The sequence below is a fragment of the Hibiscus syriacus genome, unplaced genomic scaffold (genome assembly GCF_006381635.1).
Source record: "Hibiscus syriacus cultivar Baekdansim isolate YM2019G1 unplaced genomic scaffold, ASM638163v2 tig00111128_pilon, whole genome shotgun sequence".
In the NCBI taxonomy this organism is placed as follows: Eukaryota; Viridiplantae; Streptophyta; class Magnoliopsida; order Malvales; family Malvaceae; genus Hibiscus; species Hibiscus syriacus.
The window spans coordinates 836,024-856,674 of record NW_024062989.1 but is presented as its reverse complement, the minus strand read 5'-3'; the positions used below and the strand labels follow the sequence as shown (position 1 = coordinate 856,674).

General features: G+C 38.5%; 3 protein-coding genes and 1 pseudogene across 5 annotated transcripts; 3 read left to right on the top strand and 1 right to left on the bottom strand.

The window, feature by feature from the left end:
- Positions 1–9,328: 9,328 nt before the first annotated feature.
- LOC120154307 lies at positions 9,329–10,789 on the top strand. Of its 3 annotated transcripts, none has more exons than XM_039166102.1 (3): positions 9,329–9,386; positions 10,068–10,452; positions 10,577–10,789. In XM_039166102.1, exons 2-3 carry the CDS (start codon positions 10,092–10,094, stop codon positions 10,687–10,689), a joined length of 474 nt encoding a protein of 157 aa, XP_039022033.1. In that variant the 5' UTR covers positions 9,329–9,386; positions 10,068–10,091; the 3' UTR covers positions 10,690–10,789. The 3 variants fall into 3 exon arrangements, with proteins under 3 accessions (XP_039022033.1, XP_039022032.1, XP_039022031.1); XM_039166101.1 differs by lacking the exon at positions 9,329–9,386 and adding an exon at positions 9,669–9,746; XM_039166100.1 differs by lacking the exon at positions 9,329–9,386 and adding an exon at positions 9,936–9,980.
- LOC120154339 lies at positions 10,755–11,752 on the top strand. The gene is made up of 3 exons (XM_039166120.1): positions 10,755–10,759; positions 10,819–10,919; positions 11,265–11,752. Exons 1-3 carry the CDS (start codon positions 10,755–10,757, stop codon positions 11,750–11,752), a joined length of 594 nt encoding a protein of 197 aa, XP_039022051.1.
- Positions 11,753–11,780: 28 nt separating this feature from the next.
- LOC120154308 lies at positions 11,781–12,379 on the top strand. Its single transcript, XM_039166103.1, has 2 exons — positions 11,781–12,196; positions 12,342–12,379. The coding sequence occupies exons 1-2, from the start codon at positions 11,824–11,826 to the stop codon at positions 12,377–12,379; spliced, it is 411 nt and encodes a 136-aa protein (XP_039022034.1). The 5' UTR covers positions 11,781–11,823.
- Positions 12,380–13,560: 1,181 nt separating this feature from the next.
- Positions 13,561–19,884, bottom strand: LOC120154309 (annotated as a pseudogene).
- Positions 19,885–20,651: the final 767 nt, after the last annotated feature.

Sequence of the window (20,651 nt, the reverse complement as noted above, 5' to 3'; positions counted from 1 at the left end):
CGACATCCGTTCCTATATCCAACGACATCCTTCCCAATCCGGCAACAGGTTTTAGTTTCGCAGCTCGTCTGTTTAGTAAATTAATTTACAACCATGAAATCATCTAATGTTGATCATGTTTGGATAGATTTGTGTTTTGGAGGGTCATGGGATAATGTTCATGGTGTTTTACAATATATGCATTTACCCATGAATCTTCAACTAAAATTGTCTTTACAAAAGTTAACTTATGAAACTCTAATGCTACGTGTTTCAAAGAAATTGAATTTAGAGCCCCTAAGTGGATTTAGGCTATCTTATCAGAGAAATGGTAAAGTTTATTGTTAACCGACAATGAAGATGTTGAACGATTCATTGCTTACATTAGTGTTTCACAAGATGATGTTACATTGTATGTTGTTGAAACTAGAAGTAGTATTGTTGGGTCAGTAGCGGGTAGTAATCAACTAAGTTTTTCTCAAAACCCACAACCTTTCTCTAATCCAAATCCCAATCAACTTTCAGCACCAAATTCCGGTTTTCGTATTGACCAGTTAGACGATGATGAGCCAACAGAAAAAATTGTGAGTACTAGTCAGTATTCGAAATTTGGTCTTGGTCAATATCCGGACTTTGATATTGGTCAATACATGGATTTTGATGATGTTTCAGAAGAAGAAACAGACCCTGCGTGTAATGATTTTGATATTGGTCAATACCCGAATTTTGATGATGAAACAGCCGTTGCCGAAGAAGATATTGTTGATGATAATGAGGAGGAAGTTACGACTGTGAATGAACATGTTGAACATCCATTCTGTAATTCATATAATCCTGAAGAAGAAAAAGAAGAAGAAAAAGTCCCCGAAGAAAAGAAAATGCCACGGGCGTATAACTGGAATATGCCAGAATTACTTCAGATACCGGAAGAAGAGTTGGTAAAGAAAGCAGTTGATTGTTACACAAAAGTTATTCGTATCAAGAAAGATGATTGTTTTGATACAAAGGAAGACTTGAAGATAGCTTTGTATACGAAATGTGTGGAAGATGGCTATCAACTAAAAGTTAACAAATCAAGCAAAGATCGTTTCGAAACAAGGTGTATGATTGACAAAAACTGTACGTGGCGTATGATTGCAAAGAGAATAAAAGATTGCGAAATGTTTCAAGTTAGGACTTTTATTGATAAACATACATGTTCAAGAACCCAAGTTTTTCCTCACCATAGGCAGGCAAACAAAAAGGTGTTGGGTGGTTTTCTGGCTGAGTTAATGTTTTTGAATGGCATGGTATATCGGGGACATGAAATTATGACTGACATGAATGCTCGGTTCAAGATTAGTATATCATATTCTCAAGCTTGGAGAGCCAAATGTTATGCCTTGGAATTGTTGAGGGGGTCGCCAGAAGCATCGTTTGCCCAACTGCCGGCTTATTGTCACAATTTAAAGCTGAAAAATCCTGGGTCGGTAACTCATATCAAAACAGATAGAGATGGACACTTTGAGTTGCTGTTTATCGCCATTGGTGCTACGGTTAGTAAATCAATATAATTTTGTTGACTCATTTTTGTTAGTTACATGCATTTCACATTTAAATGATTATATTTCTTGTGTATATTATTTTGTAGATTCGTTCATTTATTACTTGCATGCGCCCAGTTATTATAGTTGACGGAGCACATTTGAAAGGTCGATACCTTGGAGTAAACTTATTAGCAGTAGCCATGGATGCTAACAATGGGATATTGCCAATAGCTTACGGGGTTGGCAAATCTGAAACCTCTGATTCATGGACATGGTTTATGGGGCATCTTAGGGATTGCATAGGTCCTATTAGAAATCTGACAATCATATCCGATAGGGCAAACTCAATTGACAATGCTGTTAGAAGGTGTTTCCCAGATGCTTTTCATGGACTTGTGGTGTTCATTTGTATAGAAATCTAAAATCAAGGTCTGCTGGTATAAAAAGCACAAATGGACATACTGGAAGGCTGTAAAAGCTTATCGGGAAGTGGATTTCAATAAGCATATAAACTGTTTAAGACGTGTTTTGCCTCAGTGTGCTCAAACACTAGAAGATGTCGGGTTTGAAAGATGGTCAAGAGTACATCAACTTGGAGCAAGATATGGTTTCATGACGTCTAATAGTGCAGAATCAATCAACGCTCTAAGTCGTCATTCCCGGAAATTACCCATTACTATGTTAATGGAGTTTTTTCGAGCCTCTATTCAACAGTGGTACTACAAGAAAAGAAACCATGCAGGTATTATTTCTTTGAATTCGTAACTTATCATATTTATATATTTTACTAAGTATTGTTTATTTAAATTTACAGGAACATTGGAACATCGTGTTACACCATGGACTGAAAAAAGATAACGAAACGTGTTGTGAAGTCAACGTCATGGAGAGTTGAACCATGTTCAAACACTTTGTTTCAAGTACTGGATAATAACTTAAATGGGCTGGTCGATCTAAATGCAAAGACGTGTAGTTGTATGAAATGGCAAACATCTGGTTATCCGTGTGGCCATGTTATAAAAGTTGCTCTTCATTTAAACCAAGATGATTCAAGCGCATACGCTATGGATTGCTACACTACAGAAGTTTATCGACAGACTTATGCCGAGATTGTCTACCCTATTCCACATCCTTCTGAGTGGGACATACCAGATGACTTACAAACAGTTTTGCCACCAGCCATGGACAGAAGGCTACATGGCCGACCAAAAAGTCACGATCGTATACCGTCTAAGGGTGAAGAGAAGAAGAGATCGACATGTAGTCGGTGCAAGGAAAGTGGTCATACAAGGTTGACATGTGGATCACCAGTGCCATCACAATCATCTTTTCCTCTACCAAAATATGGATCCTCATCAAAATCCAAAGCTCATATGGTGTCAAGCAAAAGGCAATCATCTTTAAAATCCCAATCACAACTGGCTTCACCTTTTGGGACTGTTAACTTAGTGATTTTTAAATGCAAACGTTGTATTATGTGGATTTTATGTGTGAACTTTTAACATTTTCAGTTGAATTAATGACTCAGGCCAACCATTTTGACTTAACCAACTCTTGTTATTCAGTTGTTATCACTTATTAGGCATGCATTTGACTATCGCAACACGGAAATTACAATCGCAACGAGAGAATCGCAATGCGAAATGAAAATCCCAACATGAAAATCGCAATGCGGAAATGAAAATCGCAATGCGAAATGAAAATCGCAATGCGAAATGAAAATCGCAACGAGAGAATCGTAATGCGGAAATGAAAATCGCAATGCGAAATGAAAATCGCAACGAGAGAATCGCAATGCGGAAATGAAAATCGCAATGCGAAATGAAAATCGCATTGCGATTCTCTCGTTGCGATTTTCATTTCCGCATTGCGATTTTCATTTCGCATTACGATTCTCTCGTTGCGATTTTCATTTCGCATTACGATTTTCATTTCCGCATTGCGATAGTCATTTTTTCCTTCAACATAATGCAGATTGAAATCAACAAAATCAACCATTACATTTCAATCAATTAAACAAGCACAAATAAGAATTATGTTCGCATCAATTAAACAAATCAACTTTTACAAATCATCTTTTACAAATCAATTAAACAATCAAAAAATAAGCAATAATTCTTATTTCCAATCATCTACTATTGAATCAACTTTTACAAATCAATTAAACAATCAATTAAACTATTGAATCAACTTTTGCAGCCATACATCATTTTCACGCAGTTCACTTCTGAGATTAACCTGCAGAAACCAAACATTTGCTCAAACAACACTTTCTACACATCTAAAACCTACAAACAGCAAATTATTGAATTCTAGGTACTTAACCAAACATTTTCAAACCAAAAGTCTATAAACTTACCAATTGTTTATGGACATTTTTATAACGCGGATGCAGGTAGGCAGCGTCTCGTATATATCGATTTAGCCATATAATGCCGAAACCACAAGCCTACTGCAGCTATATCTCTATCGGTGGGAGGTAGATACTTGGTGCTTCCCGTCGTCAAACGCTCTAACGCCAAGCATACGAGAGGACCACAATCTCCTCTGGCTCCTTCCGTTTGTTGTGGCGCGGTCTCGTCTCTAATAACTGTAATATTGAGCTTCTTTGGCTTCTTGTTTCCAGAACGAGTCCAATAATTGATCGCATCCAAGAATTTAGCCAAATGAGAGCTCCATCCCTTAATATCTCTTAAATCAGCCAATGATATGTAATTTATCATGCTGTCATACACTATTGTCTTAAGGGATGGGAGCTGAAGCTCGACGAGAATCCAATGTTTACGTTCCAAAACAGGGATAAACACATGCAATCATAAGTAATAATTCATTCATTTGCGCACTTATTTCATAAAACCTTTAAACTCAATCTAAAATAAATACTAACCTTATCGACCTCCCACCATGCAGGATAAAGTTTAGCTTGTCCATTGCCCAAATCAAATGATTCATCTCGTTGATTCTTCAAGTGAACGGCGTTAAAAGACGTCGGCATAATTGTATATCGTATATTTTTATTTTTCTTAAGTTTCTTATTATTATAAGACGTGTCACCCACGCATCGATATGCTGTTTTACAAAAAAAGACATATATTAGTGACTTACATAAATTTAAAAAAAAATTAATCAAATTGAAATATAAGAAAATATAAGACTTACCCCCCATCGAAATAGCCATTGTCTTCGACCCCTAATAATACGCCCCACCAAGACCGATCAAGCAACAAATAGATATCATCGGTGAGCTTGCATATGTCAGTGAAACACCCCTGGCTCCGCTCATGTAGATAAAAATCAACTGCGGTCTTAGCCCAAAGGGTGTTATCCAGAATTGTGTCTGGTAGTTGTCTCCTCTCCACTTCCGATACCGGAATGGTACTGGCCGGTAACTTATATGAGAGCCAACTCTCATCCATTAGGTCCGGCACGTCAGAGGGTTTCTCAAGAAGCCTACATATGACGCCATGTGAATCGGGCTCTTGAATGGTGGGAGAGACCTCTTCAATGATGATAGTGGCCTCTTGAACGGTGGGAGGGGACTCTCGAGGAATGATAGGGGGGCCTCTTCAACGATAGGAGTGGACTCTTTAGGGATGACAGGCGAGTCGGGCTTCTTCTTGCGGTGTCTTCGCACTATTGGGTGTACGGAGACTTAATAGCACGTGCACGCTGTCTGATGCGTGAACTCCGTCGTGCAAGCATAACCCGACGTAAAGCATCCACTCTATCGGGCCGCTAAATAATTAAATACAAAAATCAGTAAATAAACAGACATGATATTTAAACAGTGAAAACAAAGACAAATATGTTTCAAACTTGCATTGTATTCACCCAAGTCATTATTCTATCATAGTTCACAAAATGCATCAGATAACAAAGAAAATATGTTTCAAACTAATACCCTGAAGTTAGTATTTGTCTTTGTTTTGTCTATTGGTTGAAGTAATGCAATCCATTCAAGTTTCAATTTGCAGAAGAAGAAATAGTTTACTTTCGCAACACGAAACTTAAAATCGCAACGCGAAATGAGAATCGCAACGAGAAACCAAAATCGCAACGCGAAACCAAAATCGCAACGCGAAATGAAAATCGCAACGACAGAATCGCAATGCGAAATGAAAATCGCAACGAGAGAATCGCAACGCGAAATGAAAATCGCAATGCGATTTTGGTTTCGCGTTGCGATTTTGTCGTTGCGATTTTGGTTTCGCGTTGCGATTTTCATTTCGCGTTGCGATTTTGGTTTCGCGTTGCGATTTTAAGTTTCGTGTTGCGAAAGTAAACTATTTCTTCTTCTGCAAATTGAAACTTGAATGGATTGCATTACTTCAACCAATAGACAAAACAAAGACAAATACTGACTTCAGGGTATTAGTTTAGCAGAATTGGCAGCAACCGAACAAATTTACTTTCAACCAAAAGACAAAACAAAGACAAATACTATTTCACAGTGTTAAAGAATACACAGTTTAGCAGAATTGGCAGCAACCGAATAAATTTACTAAGCAATCTAAGTGAAATGGCTAATCTAAGTGAAATTACGAGTAAATTTATCATCAAGTTAAATATGGAAAATCTTAAACTTACCTCGTTGCGTAGAGTATGAACCTCATTCTGCAACGATACTATCATCTCACGTAGAGCGGCAACCTCACCACGTAAAGTTGACACCTCCACACGCCATGCACCATCGTTATCGCGTAGAGTACTGATCTCCTCACGCAAGGCATTGACCTCATCACGTAACTCCCTTGACTCATCCCGTGGAGGTGGAGGTGGAGAACAGGGAGATAGGAGTCATGGTATCTTTGCCGGTCGCCTATCATGAGGTGATGGTGGAGAAGAGGCTCGATGATGTGACGGGATAGGTGATGGCTCTCGTTCTAGAGGTGTATAGTCGGGTCGATCGGGTGATGGCTCTAGGTGAGGTGATGGCTCTCGAATTGGAGGAAGTGGATGCTGCTCATCATCCGTGCCATCAAAAAAACTCTGACTAGCTTGCCACCAATCAGTGGCAAGCTCTTCCTCCGTGGGTGTCGGTCTTTGTAATGGAATGTTGGCCTCCTAACAATATAAAACTCAAACAAAGTTAAACGTCTACTATTAATAACTTGTTTATATATTATATGAAAGTATTTGTGTTAACTTACATTATTTATTGTCGCATATGGTATTAAGTCTTCCCAATCCAACAGATTTTTCCTCTTCCAGGAAATAGCCCTGGGAATATCATTTGACGTTTTTATTGCATATGTACGCATGCTGGGGAAAGCCTCGAATATCCAAATCTACAAACAATATAATAACAAAATTAGTAATTGTTAAATAATTAATTATAATTTTAGAAACATTATATAGAAATTCTTACCTTAAAGGCCCAAACAAAGCCTGACAAAGTGTATTTCGACCCATCGCCACGCAAACTTTTGCGGTCATCAAAGGCAGTAGACAACTTAGTCCAAGTAGCTTTCCATATACGAACCCCACGGAAACAGATTCCATGCATTCAGGTCCTCTACCAATATTATTAGCTCCCGAGGAATAGGTTGTCTGGCCTCTCTGCCTAAAAAGCTGGCATACAAAAGTAGTAGAAGGCATACTCGGACAACATCGACGTCATCCATCCGAGTGAAACCATCTTTCTTATTAAACAATTTCTTCAGGTCGTCGACGTGTAGGTTCGGCTTCTTCATTGACTCATCCGGAAAAACCCGGGATAACCATGATGGGCGGGCGATATGACGAGTGTACCGGCCTACATCATCGTGTCCGAATCGTAGACCAATGATTAGGCAGAACTCCTTCCGCCCAAAACAAGTATACGCTGGTGGAAAATGAAACCATATCTCTTCCTCACCACGTTGTATACTGTCGGGTAGATTTGATGTCATGGTCTGAAGCCACAAATGGGTCAAATTAGCATCTCCACCCGGATGTTGTACTCTCAGCCATGGCCCGAAGCAGGTTTCCTCAAACAATTGTCTTTGTGCAGGTGAAAGCTTCGAAGCAATTGTAGTGGCTAGGCTAACTTTATTCCTTAATGTCAATGAAGCCGAAAAAAATTTCTACAAAAACAATAAACATACCAAGTTAGATATACCAAAAACTACACTGTGAAGATATACCAAAAACAATAAACATAAAAAGTAGTAGTTTATTCTTGAAACTAAAATTTGCAACACTGTTTTGTCTTTTGGTTGAAATGAAAATCGCAACGAGAGAATGACTATCGCAACGAGAGAAATGAAAATCGCAACGAGAGAATCGCAACGCGAAATGAAAATCGCAACGAGAGAATCGCAACGCGAAATGAAAATCGCAATGCGATTTTGGTTTCGCGTTGCGATTCTCTCGTTGCGATTTTCATTTCGCGTTGCGATTCTCTCGTTGCGATTTTCATTTCTCTCGTTGCATATAGTCATTTTCGCGTTGCGATTTTCATTTCTCTCGTTGCGACTCTTCTGCAAATTGAAACTTGAATGGATTGCATTACTTCAACCAAAAGACAGAACAAAGACAAAGACAAATACTAACTTGAAAATCGCAACGAGAGAATAGCAACGCGAAATGAAAATCGCAACGAGAGAATCGCAACGCGAAATGAAATCTAAGTGAAATGGTTAATCTATCCAGTAAACTTATCATCAGTTTCAATATGAAAAACCTACAATAATGCAAAAATTTCAAAATAAAATAATTAAAAAACTAACCCTCGGAGGTTGATTTTCCATTTCTGAATATTGTGAGGGATTTCTGACCGTGAATGGTTGTGAGGGATTTCGCCGGAGATGGGGACGGAAATCTTCGGAGATGGGGACGGATTTCGCCGTAGAGAGTGAGAGATGGAGATGAGACTGAGTTGTGATTTTAAGTTTTAGGTTATGAGTTGCGATTACGAGATTTTGTCTTAATATTCGTTTTTGTAATTTGAAAATAAAATACGCGTAGCGATTATAATGGCGCTTTAAAAATCGCGTTGCGATTTACGGATACGCGTTGCGATTTTACGTATTGTCGTTGCGATTTACGGATACGCGTTGCGATTTACGGATACGCATTGCGATTTACGGATACGCGTATTTACGGATACGCATTGCGATTTACGGATACGCGTTGCGATTTACGGATACACGTTGCGGTTTACGGATACGCGTTGCGATTTATGTGTTCGCGTTGCGATTTTCATATTCGCGTTGCGATTCTGGAAAATCGCAATGCGAATTTGTACTATCGCATTGCGATTTTCAAGAATCGCATTGCGATTTTGGAAACTGATTTGCGATTCTGGGGATCGCGTTGCGATTTTTATTTCGCGTTGCGATTTTGTTGGTCATTTTGGCAAATCCAAAAAAAGTTGGTTAAAATCGTATATTATAAGGCATTTTTGGTCACTAAGGCGATTTTCTCATTAAAAAATAACTAATCAAACTATACTCTCTTTTTTCATTTTAAGTTTATAAATTTTCTTTAGGTTAATACATAACATATATGCAATATTTTTTACCTCGTAATTATTAAAAATTCATCAATTATTCAAAAATGTAACCTGTGTTGTATTTATATTTTTAAAAGTAATTTATTTTATTTTAATTATTATTTTTCAAAAAAAAAAAATTGCAGGTGAGTTTGTTTATGATTTCATAATGAATGCCATGTTGATTTCCTAACTTTAACACTTTGTGATTTATATTTGCAGGTGAAACTTCAAATGAGTTGAAACCGGAGAGAGTATTGGGTTTAGAAGAATCGTTGAAGACTCAAAATGTTGACTGCAGACTTGACAAAATTGAAGTTCAAGAGGACACAAGTCTTGCTCAACAGTTTCAGAGTTCAATGCACTTAGATGATACCGACATAACTGCTGCTGAACCAGTTCAGGATGTAGTTATCTGGGAAAGTGACGAAACGGAAGTTAAAGAGGACACGGGTCTTGTTCAAGAGGATCAGAGTTCAGTTCACACAGAAGATACCAACGTAACTGCTGTTGTACCAGTTCAGTATGTAGTTACCTGGGAAAGTGGCAAAACGGAAGTTAAAGAAGACACAGGTCTTGCTCAAGGGGATCAGGGTTCAATGCACTCAGAAAATAACAACATAATTTCTTCTGAACTAGTTCAGGAGGTAGTTTTCTGGGAAAGTGAAAAAATTGAAGTACGTGAGGATACGAGTCTTGCTCAAGAGGATCAAAGTTCAATGCATTTGGAAGATACTAACGTAACTGCTGCTGAACCAGTTCAGGAGGTAGTTATCTGGGAAAGTGATAAAATTGAAGATAAAGAGGACACAGGTCTTGTTCAAGAGGATCAGAGTTCACTGCAATTAGAACATACCGACATAACTGCCGCTGAACCAGTTCAGGAGACAGTTTTCAGGGAAAGTAACAAAATGGAAGTTAAAGAGGACACATATAAAGAGGATCGGTGTTCATTTCACTTAGAAGATACCAACATAACGGCTGCTGAAACAGTTCAAGAGGTAGTTTCCTTGGAAAGTGACAAAATTGAAGTTGATGAGGACACAAGTCTTGCTCAAGAGGATCGGAGAGCTGGAGCAGTTCAGGAGGTAGTTTTCTAGGAAAGTGACAAAATGGAAGTTAAAGAAGACACAAGTCTTACTCAAGAGAATAAGAGTTCAATGCACTTAGAAGATACCAACCAAACTGCTGCTGAACAAGTTCAGGAGGTAGTTTTCTGGGATCACTTGAATAAAGTATGTGAAAGTGGTGGTACAAAGGAATCTGGAGATTCCTTGAAGAAAACAGCAGAAACAGGTACCGGTGATTCTTCTGGTATAGGAATGTTACAAACTGAAAGTTCAGTTGAGACTGATGAAATGAGTGAAGCCACTGGTCAAACAACAATTATAGCAATGCAATGGAGCTTAAGCAGTCACGAGAAAGATTTTGTAAGTCCTCTTAGAACTCAAGTAGTCAGCAGAGGATACCAAGGTATCTTTACTTTTCACTTTCTATCTTTTTTAACTTTTTGGAATATCGAACGATGATAAGAGTGTTTTATATTAAGATCCAGGCAGTTTGTCGATTGAACTTTTTACCATATACTTGCTTGCAGGTACAATTTATAGAGCTGAAACTGATGTTAGCAGTGCAGGATGTGCGATGCCTAATCAGCTAAATGTTGAAGAAAATGCAAAAATAGTGGGAAAAGAAGACATTAAAATCTGAAACTGTGTTGTTTGTCAGTGGAAAAAATATTAATGATCAGAGTTCTGAAGGAAAGTCTAGGGAAGATGGCGTTTATCATCCAGTTTCAGAATGTATTGACATTCAATGTGCAATAGTTAAAAAAAATAGACAACTCGGAAGCTTTAACGATGTTTCAGGTGAAACGGAGGAGAAACTTACATATGAAGTTATTGGAGAAGTAGCAGGTCCAGTTTCACCAGAAGAGAAGGGTAATGATATACTTGAAAATGCTTCTCATGGTGATGTTTATTCACAATGCTAATGCATTAGAATTATCCCCTTTTTTGTTAAAGTACACCTTACTGTTGCTTGATTCAGTGGTAAATGATACTGTTAATTTGATTTCTGTTTCTTGCTAATACTGGTTGTTTCCTCAAAAGCTTTAGTGTTTAATCAGTTCAGTTTTCTGACGAATGATAGAAAGTATATACAGGAAGAATGTAGCAGTTGACTAGATATTCTTGGGACAAGAACAAAAGAATTTATATGCTACATAGATTATCACTTTCCTCTAATTATTTATCAAGGACTTTCCTTCTTTCTGCCTGTTTCAGGTATTTGGAACGAGAAATTGCCCAACAAAAGCTTTCAGTATTCTATCAATGACATGCAAGAAAAATCTGAGGCAGTTTGCATGGATACAAGAGACGAAATTCCAGCAAATATTTTGCCTCAGGATAATGAAAGTGAAACTTCAATGCAAGGTGCTGAAACCGGAGAAGTCAATGCTAGTGCTTTTGGTAATGGCACTCAAGCTTTGCCATCCGAGGAAAGGACCACGCCTTTCACTTCAGAATCTTTTTCAATAAGCCCTCTTGATCATGCACTGGTGGATGGAGAAACGAATGCCAGTGGTGGAAGAGTTGTGTGTCATCCTTTCATTAAAGACTTTGCTGCTAGTGGTGAAACAGCTGTTGTACAAGAGGACAATATGGTGGAGCAAAAAGCAACATCACCCCTGAAAGCTGAGCTTACTGAGTGCAGTGGTGTCAATGTGGATGCAGAGTTGCATGACCCCAATATGAGTGTCACAATCAAATAATTCAATAAAATGATACTTTCGGGGTTCCGAGCACTGAGTATCCAGGAGAAATATCAAATGTACCTGCTGTCATGGAAGCTGAGAACTATGGTGGTCATGATAATCAAGGTGAAGAGGTTGGACTTGAACATAATTGTAGCTCTTCCTTCGGAGTAGATGGTTTTACGTCAACTATTGACATGGCTGTGGATAACATTCCAGTGGTTTTCCCACTGGAAAGCACTTTAAACAGTAGCTACCCTCAATATGGAACAAAGGTTGATGATCCTGACACAAACCATAGTGATGCAACAGAACAATTTGATACTGCCTTCCCCATTGAAGAAGCTAGGGTCGAGGATGGTGAAAAATCGCTTGTTTCTCATCAGAGATCTTTACATGGTGAACAGGAAGATGTCTCGTCATCTGCTGATACACCTTGTGGCAAGCTTGAAATCAGTATTGGTAATTCAACTATTTCATGTTTTTTTTTCAAATACTGAAAAATATTGATTTGGCGCAGTTACAATTTTTTAACTAAAAGTACATCTCTATCTTTTTATCAAATTATAAGTTATCTTTTTCTTTTATTTTTCCTGTGGCAAAGCAGAAAAAGAACATCCACAAGCTATGGATGACATCTACTGAATGCAAAGGTGCAGTTGTTAACTGGATTGAGGCTTTAACTTTCATGACTCATCTTTTATACTCAAAGGTGACTACTGGTTTTGCTTTTTCAGGATCATGATACAGATACTGATGGTTCCTTTGAAGACGAGAGCGAGATAGGTCTTGAAGAACTTGTTGGTGGAGCAAAGTCTGATGATTGTGAAGGGTCCGTGAAAACTGAAAGTCCTGGATGGCATTGACAAATCGGATGTGAACCAGTCTCCATGTTTGGATGGAAGGAAGAATTGTAACCTAGAGACCGACGAACCAAATGCCTTACATTTTCCTGAAACCATAGCTCATGATTCCAGGGAAGTTGAAAGCTGCAGTAAGCTGAACATAGCTTCGTCAATGAAACCTCAGATGGTTGTGGATTGCCCTTCTGATGGTAAGTACTCAATCGTTCCCTTCATTTCAATGACTTATTTGTAAACGAAACCACTCTTTTAGATTAATACAGAAAAAATTGTGTCCGCTGATGATGTTAAAATGGAGCAGAACGTAAACACCTAGAGAATCCTGATGAATCAAACATCTTTACCAACATGGAGATGAGATTGTTGTTTGGGGTTGAAGACGACGTTAAAAATTCATATATGCAAAGACTGGTGATAGTAATGATGTTGCTCTAGACATGGCCGTAGCAAAATGCAATTTAAGTGACATTAAAGAGGGTGATTATATTGCGAAATCGGATGTTGAGGAAACAAATTTCTCCTTGAGAAAGGATGGACCTGAAGGTACAGAAGAAAATATGGAGTTGAGGAATGACTTCTCGGGGCTGGATGCAGCAATGAGAGATAAATCTCCCGTTTTAAAGAGTTCAGAAACTGGCAAAGGTTAGATCTGTTTAACTTTGGACATTTCGATTACGCATTATTTTTTTTTTTTTTGCATAGTTTCATTTTTTTACTGTGCTGCAGTGGCGGTTTGTGAAGAAACAGCCTTCAGAACCGAACTGAACTTGCTAAATGCGAGTGGGAAAATGGAGAAAAGCAACAGTGTGCCAGTTAAGCAGTCGATGTCGTCCATAATGAAAAGCAAGAGCAAGTTTGGTTTGATTCAAAGAACACCAAAACGACTGATTTTGCATGACATGAAGGAGAATGAGGGTAGCACCAACAAATAGGATCACAGTTCTATATATGTGTCAACAAGCACCTTCTTCCTCACCTTTTACATCATATTTGAGGCGGTTATGTTGAATCGAGGGATGTCATCTGCTTCTTCGACCAAAAGAAGCAGAAGACTTATGCAATTTTCACACAGCCTTCATTGATCACGGGGCATCTAATCTTTCAACTCTGTTTCTTTTTTCTTTTTATTGTATTTTTATTCACAGTTCAACCCGCACACTTCTAGAACAATGCCTCCTTTCGATATAAATGGGTTGACTCGAGCCCATAAAAGAGAGAAAATTGATGCTAAAAGTATTGACCAAACCACGATAATGGTGGGAAGCCTGTCTTGTTTCCCCATCAACCCCTTGAGGAAGGGGTAAAGATGAACGATGACCCATAATGCAAAGAACAGTCTACCGAATAGTTGCCCCCACGAGTCGTATTCGTTTGAGATGGCGTCCAAAATCCCAACTATGACTCCAATTATGTTGATGATCAACAATGTCATGGGAGGAATCAATAAAGATGTCCACTTGAATATGTACAGCTCGGAAAATTCCCCATCATCTCCTCCTTTTGATGTAACAGTGAAGTTTGTGTTAACTCCTGCTAAAACCTTAAGCAGACCCTGGAAGAGAGAGCAAATAGGTGCGATGAGACACCACCGATCACCCAGAACTGCTCATTTCTCCACCAGTCATGTATTCCGACACCTCCCCACTGCATTTCTAGGATACTAGTCACAGCTATGATTATGAAGAGAGACATGAAAAGGAGACTGGCATAATTACTAATCTGCAAATACAAAAATCAGTATTAGCTGAAATTTTGACAAAGCAAGATAAAATGCAGCATCCAGATTTTGTAATTCCCTCGGCACATCGAGGAATACTTTTCTGGTATCATATGAGTTTTGCTGCAATTTTAAGTGTTGGCAATGAGCAGTCATACTATCACCTACAAACAGTTTGAAAATGTCTAATCCTAGCTGATTGTTTTTAACTAATTGATCTCAAAATAATTATTTAGTACGCATGTTAAAAAGATATGCTACTCAGAAATTCAGAATTACCTCAGGGACAATGAACTTTCCAGTAAGGAGACAGATGGCCGGTAGTATACAATACACGAGCAGTGGAATTGATGTCAACGGGTACACAACAGAAGCAATATACGAAAACCGCTCCAAGGGTTTCAATCCACAACCATACCCGTACCATAATGGGCAATGCCTGCTAAAGAAAATTTCAACAGATCCCAGAGCCCATCGTAAAACTTGGTGCAGACGATCAGACAGGTTAATAGGAGCTGAACCTTTAAATGCAGGCCTTTTCGGCATGCAGTACACTGACCGCCAGCCATGGCAGTGCATCTTGAAGCCTGTTAATATATCCTCAGTAACAGAGCCATATATCCATCCCACCTGGATGATGATATGAATTGATGAGCATCATTATCAAAATTCAATAACTCTAAGAAAAAAACTTCACAAGATACAAATTAATTTATTAAGTCCAGGACACTTTCGACATACTTCCTTCCCCCAATCTGTTTTATCTTCATAACCACAGCTGATGACATGAATTGCTTCTTTCAAGAGTGATGCAGTGGTTGCTCCCTTTGGGATTCCCCCATCCTCCATAAGTGTTGAAGCAATGAAAACAGGTGACTGACCAAATTTCTTCTCGAATTTGATTTGTGGCATAAGGGCCGACTTCTCATTATCTATACCTGCAACACAGATGATGGCACTATAAGGCTCTAAAATAATCTAACTTTAACAAAGAGCCACGACAATACCTACTCTAACAACAAAATAGTGGAATAATTCTAGGTTTGCGGCAAAATATATTTGTAAATATGGAAGACCAAACTTTGATGGGGAAAAAATTTCTGAAGGAAGAATATTCCAAGATTTTGCAGGTGCATACTGGAAACGAATGAAGAAAAATAATTACCTTCAATTCCCTCTTCAATATTTTCTAGAGCATGTATGTGCTTTGGAACCTCATTTTTCTTCTTATCAATGGATTTTGATTTCCTGTTCTTTTTAGATCGGAAGCAGCAGCAGCACCATTTTGGCAAACAATTGCATGTCCTTCTTGGAGGCTTTTTCTTGACACGGGCATCATATCCGTAGAGTGCCTGCCTCCTGAAGACGCATCCAGTTCCAACGTAAATAGGTCCTTGAATCCCATCCAGGCCTTTCATGTTGATCTGTTTTTTGGAAAGAAATAGCATGTCATCTTCTCCTCTTACGCAGAAACATGTCTGCAAAATTGAAGTTTGACGAATCATACGTCAAAAGACAACATTTCGGTTTGAGTATCTATCATGTCGGTCAATGCCATCAAATCTTTGAGGAAACTGGACATAACAGATTTTTTTGCCCGAAATAGGGTCCATCATGAAGCACATGGCTTCACGAAGAGCCTTACTGTTGTTTATGTAGTGATCACAATCAACGTTCAGCAGGAAAGGAGCATTGGAGATGAAGGCAGAAACTCGCACCTTCATAAATCAACCAAATATAATTACAATTAGATTAAACCCGACAACAGAAAGATCAAAGGACATGCCAACTGCCAAGCTGAGACTGTTGTGAGTGCATGGCTGCATGCTAGAGACAGAGAGAAGACGGGTATAACAAAGCATTCATGGCCCCAGCTTTCTTGTGGTGATCAAATCCTGGTCTCTTTTCACGAGAAACATAAATTAGACGAGGTAATTCATTCCCTTCAAGATCACGAACACCATCATGACCAAGGAAAACCTGAAACAAAGAATACCAAATGTTTACCATGTTAATGCATACTGCAAATAATGTGGGGACCGAAGAGCATCTGAACCAAATCCCAAACAGTATTTAACGAATAACAGCTCACCTGGATCATGCCAGGATGGTTCCTGACATTGTTTCCGGGCCATGGAGTTCCATCCTGCATTGTCCAACCATCTTCTGGAACCTTTTGTTCCGTTGCAACCAAGCCATTTATTCTAACTTTGAACTCTTCATATTTCCTCTGTATCAACAAATGAGCAACACCAGTTATTAAACCATTGGAAAACCTGTTTTAAGAACAAAAATGCCATGCCAAAGAATAAAGAAAGTAGCAATTATATAAGTTGATGTTTTCTTTTTTCTGGAGGCAAATAAACAAACTCTCTTCCTGCTAAAGTTTTATGCTTAAGTACTGCAATCTCTCGGTCGACGCTTGGTTCTTTCATGCAGCTAAGCTAGTCAAATGGCAGATACTTAGCCGCAGCAAACATATTAATATTAGGAGGAAAATGTTGCAAACCTTCATGGCCCGGCGTTCCCTAACAAATGTTGGATCTACTTTATCTCTCAAATAGTCGACTTTTTGAGCAAAATACCATTCTGGAGCTCGAGGTTCAATGCTGAACTTCTTACAAAACGGTACCCATTTTCTTGCAAATTCAGATGTCTCGGATAGAGCCTCAAACGTGAGCATGGCAGCACCATCATCAGAGACATAGCAAGCTACTTTATCAACTGGAAAATCTACAGCAAGGATAGACAGAACTGTATTTGCAGTGATAAGCGGTGGCTCCTTCATTGGATCAACTGTACTAACAAATACGTCTACAGAAGCTAGCTCAGACGGCTTCCCTTCTTTCTCATACCTTAAAAAAGAAGAGAAAACCCAATAATATAAATAAAATTAATAATAGCTAAAAGTGAAATCCCTCTCTGATATGCACACGAGCTTAGTGTAGATACAGAGGCAAGGTGAGAGGAATTGAGATGCAATGAAAAAAAAGAATGGGGGAGGGAAGAGGATAAAGGACAATGAAATCACCTCAATGATAAACGCTCAAGGTATGTTTCCCTTTCAATCGGGTACCATTTCGGGAACTGATCCAATATCCATGATACAGCAAACCATATTTCACAAATGACTGAAATAAGCCAGAGAACATAAGCATCATTCAAGGGATGCAGAATTCTATAGTGAAAAAACAACACCAGGATCGCAAGCCGGAGTAGGATTATTATTCTGTACGGATTTATCTTGCTAGAGGGTACTGGTAGTTTCCTTGAAAGTGGCTGCCTGCCTTCATCCATCCTATAATAACACATAAATTTACATTTTTAGTCGTGAACGTGAAAAAGGTGTTAATGAATCCATAAAATTTAGCCTACAGTGTTTGATTCAGAGACCTGAGATACAATATGAAAAAACTTTTTCAATATAGAAAAATGGTGCATTCATCTGCTCATAACATGAAAGTAACATATATGCGAAAAGGATATGAACTATAGAGCTGACTAAAATAAAATAATGCAATCATATTAAAAGAAAATTGTCATTTCTCATTAGAAAAGAAAGCAAGGAAAAATTATTGGCAGTAGAGAAAATCAACAATTATGCTTATGTCATAAACCATAAATATCCTTAATGATTAGCAACTCGGACACTAACAGAAGCAGCCAGGTCTTCTTCTAAGTCATTTGACAATTCTATATGGTTTCAATCCAAAGAAGGACAAGGAACCTACTAAACAAACAGTTGCAAGAACAAGCTTCTATACTAAAACACGCTCAGGCTACCAAAAAGAATTTCAGAGAGAAAATGCACGTACATCGGCAAGTCAGAACCCTCAAACTCATCTCCAATACTTCCTTCATGTTTAACCAACTGGAGTTTATCATTCTGTTTATTCTTCCAATCCTCCATTCTTTTCTTCCATGCAACAGTTCCAATCCCATACACTGCCAAATCCTTTTTTAGGATCCATTGGTCTGGGTGGTACTATGATATCAGCAACACAAACCATGTTAAACACTAAAAATAGAATGATTTTTAACAGACAAATTCAGAAGCACTTCAATTATTCATTTGAAATTAAAATACAAGTTCTCATAAATTTCTACCAACCATATGAAATAACTCACAAGTCATGGACGGATCAGGTGTTGGCATTGGATGGACACGTTTTCCACGACTCATTAAGGGAGGAACGATTAGAGCATGCTTATCTGAGGAAATCCCGAAATCCTTCATCAAAAATCAATCAGATGTCAGCCACCAATGTAATACCAAACTCAAATAAACAAAATTTTTTATCGTAAAACCAAATTCACCTCTTGGCCATATGTCAGGAGAGGGACCTCTGAAGCAACAGATGCAGCATCGAACTCTGTCGGGGTGCTTATTCCTGAAACATGAGGTCGGGATCCATGATTGATATTATATCGATCAGAGAGCATGGCTGCAGCAATATGGTGAGGGTCTCTCCTATCATGGCTCACGATATCAAACTCATTCTCCAAATCATCATCGCCGTCCTCTTCCTCATCTTCTTTTACACGAGGGCAACCTGAAATAATATAAGGTCACACTGTTAGCTTAATTTCAGACAGACAACCATTACCAAGCCGCTCTCAATGGAGTTTTACTGAAACATCAACTTAACAAAGCTCACCTTTAAGGCGCTTGTATCTGGTTTTGCATTGAGGACATGCTTGATTGCCCTCCCTTCTTTCATATTCATAGCAAGGCCTGCATACTGGGAACGCACACTCATTGCAGGCAACAAATGGCTCTCCATCAACGGTAAGCTCTATCTCATCACCACAGATCTGGCAAATCTGCCCACTTAACTCTTTAACAGATGTCACCTGCAAGTCATAGTTTCACAATTAACAATGTCAACTGCCAGCAGATCATAAAAAACTGCTTTTCTAATATAGACTAAATAACAAAATTTTATGCAAATCCAGAGTTGCTAATTGATTGAATTGGATGCGTCTATCAACTGAGATCTACAGGGTACAGAAGAATTTACTGAGTTGGGACAACAAGGAATTTTTTTCTGAACTGTATATAAACACCATACAAAAAACAAAACACACACACATAGCAAGTCAATGGAGCTGTAATTAAAAAGCAATAAACTTCGAGGGGACTTACTCTTGCAATCTCATCAGCATTGATGAGAACAAACTCATTCCTGTTGTGAGAACCAGCAATGAGTCTTCCTTTGGTGTCCATCTAGTTCCCAAGCCCCAAAAACAACAACCTGAGGTTTAAATAAAAGCTTTAAAAGTAAGAGAAACCCACTTCAATGAAGCTATGTATCTCTCTCCTTCATCACTCAAAACTCATAAAGATCCAAACTATACCCCCTCCCCTTTTGTCTCTCTATTTCTCTTGGGCACCAATTACAATGAAGAAGAAACCCACATTATAGAATGCACAAAAAAAGCACAGCTTTTATAGAGAGAGAGAATCAGAGAAAGGTAGGGAACCGATTATAGAAATACATCTAGAAATAAAATATGATGTCAATTATTATAGAATAGTATTAAATAGTAAGAAAAGAAATAGTAGTCTCTTTCGTTTTCGTGTGACTGTTTTTTTATCGATTGATTCTTTCCTTGACAGAGAAAGGGAGACCCAATTTTGCCAGCAAATGTGCCTCTCTGTTATAAATAAAAATAAATAAATAAAAGGTGAAAAGCTTTGGAGTATTGAACTGAGACACGATCAAATGACTCTTAATGAGAAAATTCAACGCTAAACACACATTTCAGTCATGATTTCAGCTCAATTTATTGTAAAACAGAAGGCTTTTAGATACTTCCCCTACGTAAAGTTGCAGAACTGTAAAAAGAAAAAAAAAACTCTTACAACGGTACTTATAATTGTGGTGGGGTTTTGAAGTGGGATCCATATTTTCTGGGGGTGGTGGAGATGGTGGGGCCAAGGGCGTTGCCCCACCGTGCCACGATGACGATGGGGTTTGACGGTGATAAAGGGTATCTTTGTAATTTAAGATGCTTTTGGATTTTGATGAGCAATTTTTTTGGATTTTGTAGAAACGAGAGATGTATCCAAATAGCCACTGTCCATTTCTGTCTCGTGTTATACCTCCTGTTGAGGTTAAGTGGGTGTTTGGATTGACTACATCGTCCGTGTTTAGCTTCACTGTTTCGTTCGGAGGGAGTGTCCATTTTTTCTTTGGCTTTGTCGACGGTTGGTGCGGTGCATTTACTACCGTCGATGTTCCCATTACCTTGTTCCACGATACTATTGACTAGAGTAGCCTGAATACTGATCTGGTCCCTCCACCAAATACCAAATTATTGCATTGTTTCCAGA

Coding starts and splice junctions, on each gene's coding strand:
- LOC120154307 (XM_039166102.1), top strand. CDS start 10,092: ATGGAAGTTAAAGAAGACACAAGTCTTACTCAAGAGAATAAGAGTTCA. Junction 10,453..10,576: donor AGTCAGCAGAGGATACCAAG/GTATCTTTACTT, acceptor ACTTGCTTGCAG/GTACAATTTATAGAGCTGAA.
- LOC120154339 (XM_039166120.1), top strand. Junction 10,920..11,264: donor AGTTTCACCAGAAGAGAAGG/GTAATGATATAC, acceptor TGCCTGTTTCAG/GTATTTGGAACGAGAAATTG.
- LOC120154308 (XM_039166103.1), top strand. CDS start 11,824: ATGGAAGCTGAGAACTATGGTGGTCATGATAATCAAGGTGAAGAGGTT. Junction 12,197..12,341: donor CAAGCTTGAAATCAGTATTG/GTAATTCAACTA, acceptor GTGGCAAAGCAG/AAAAAGAACATCCACAAGCT.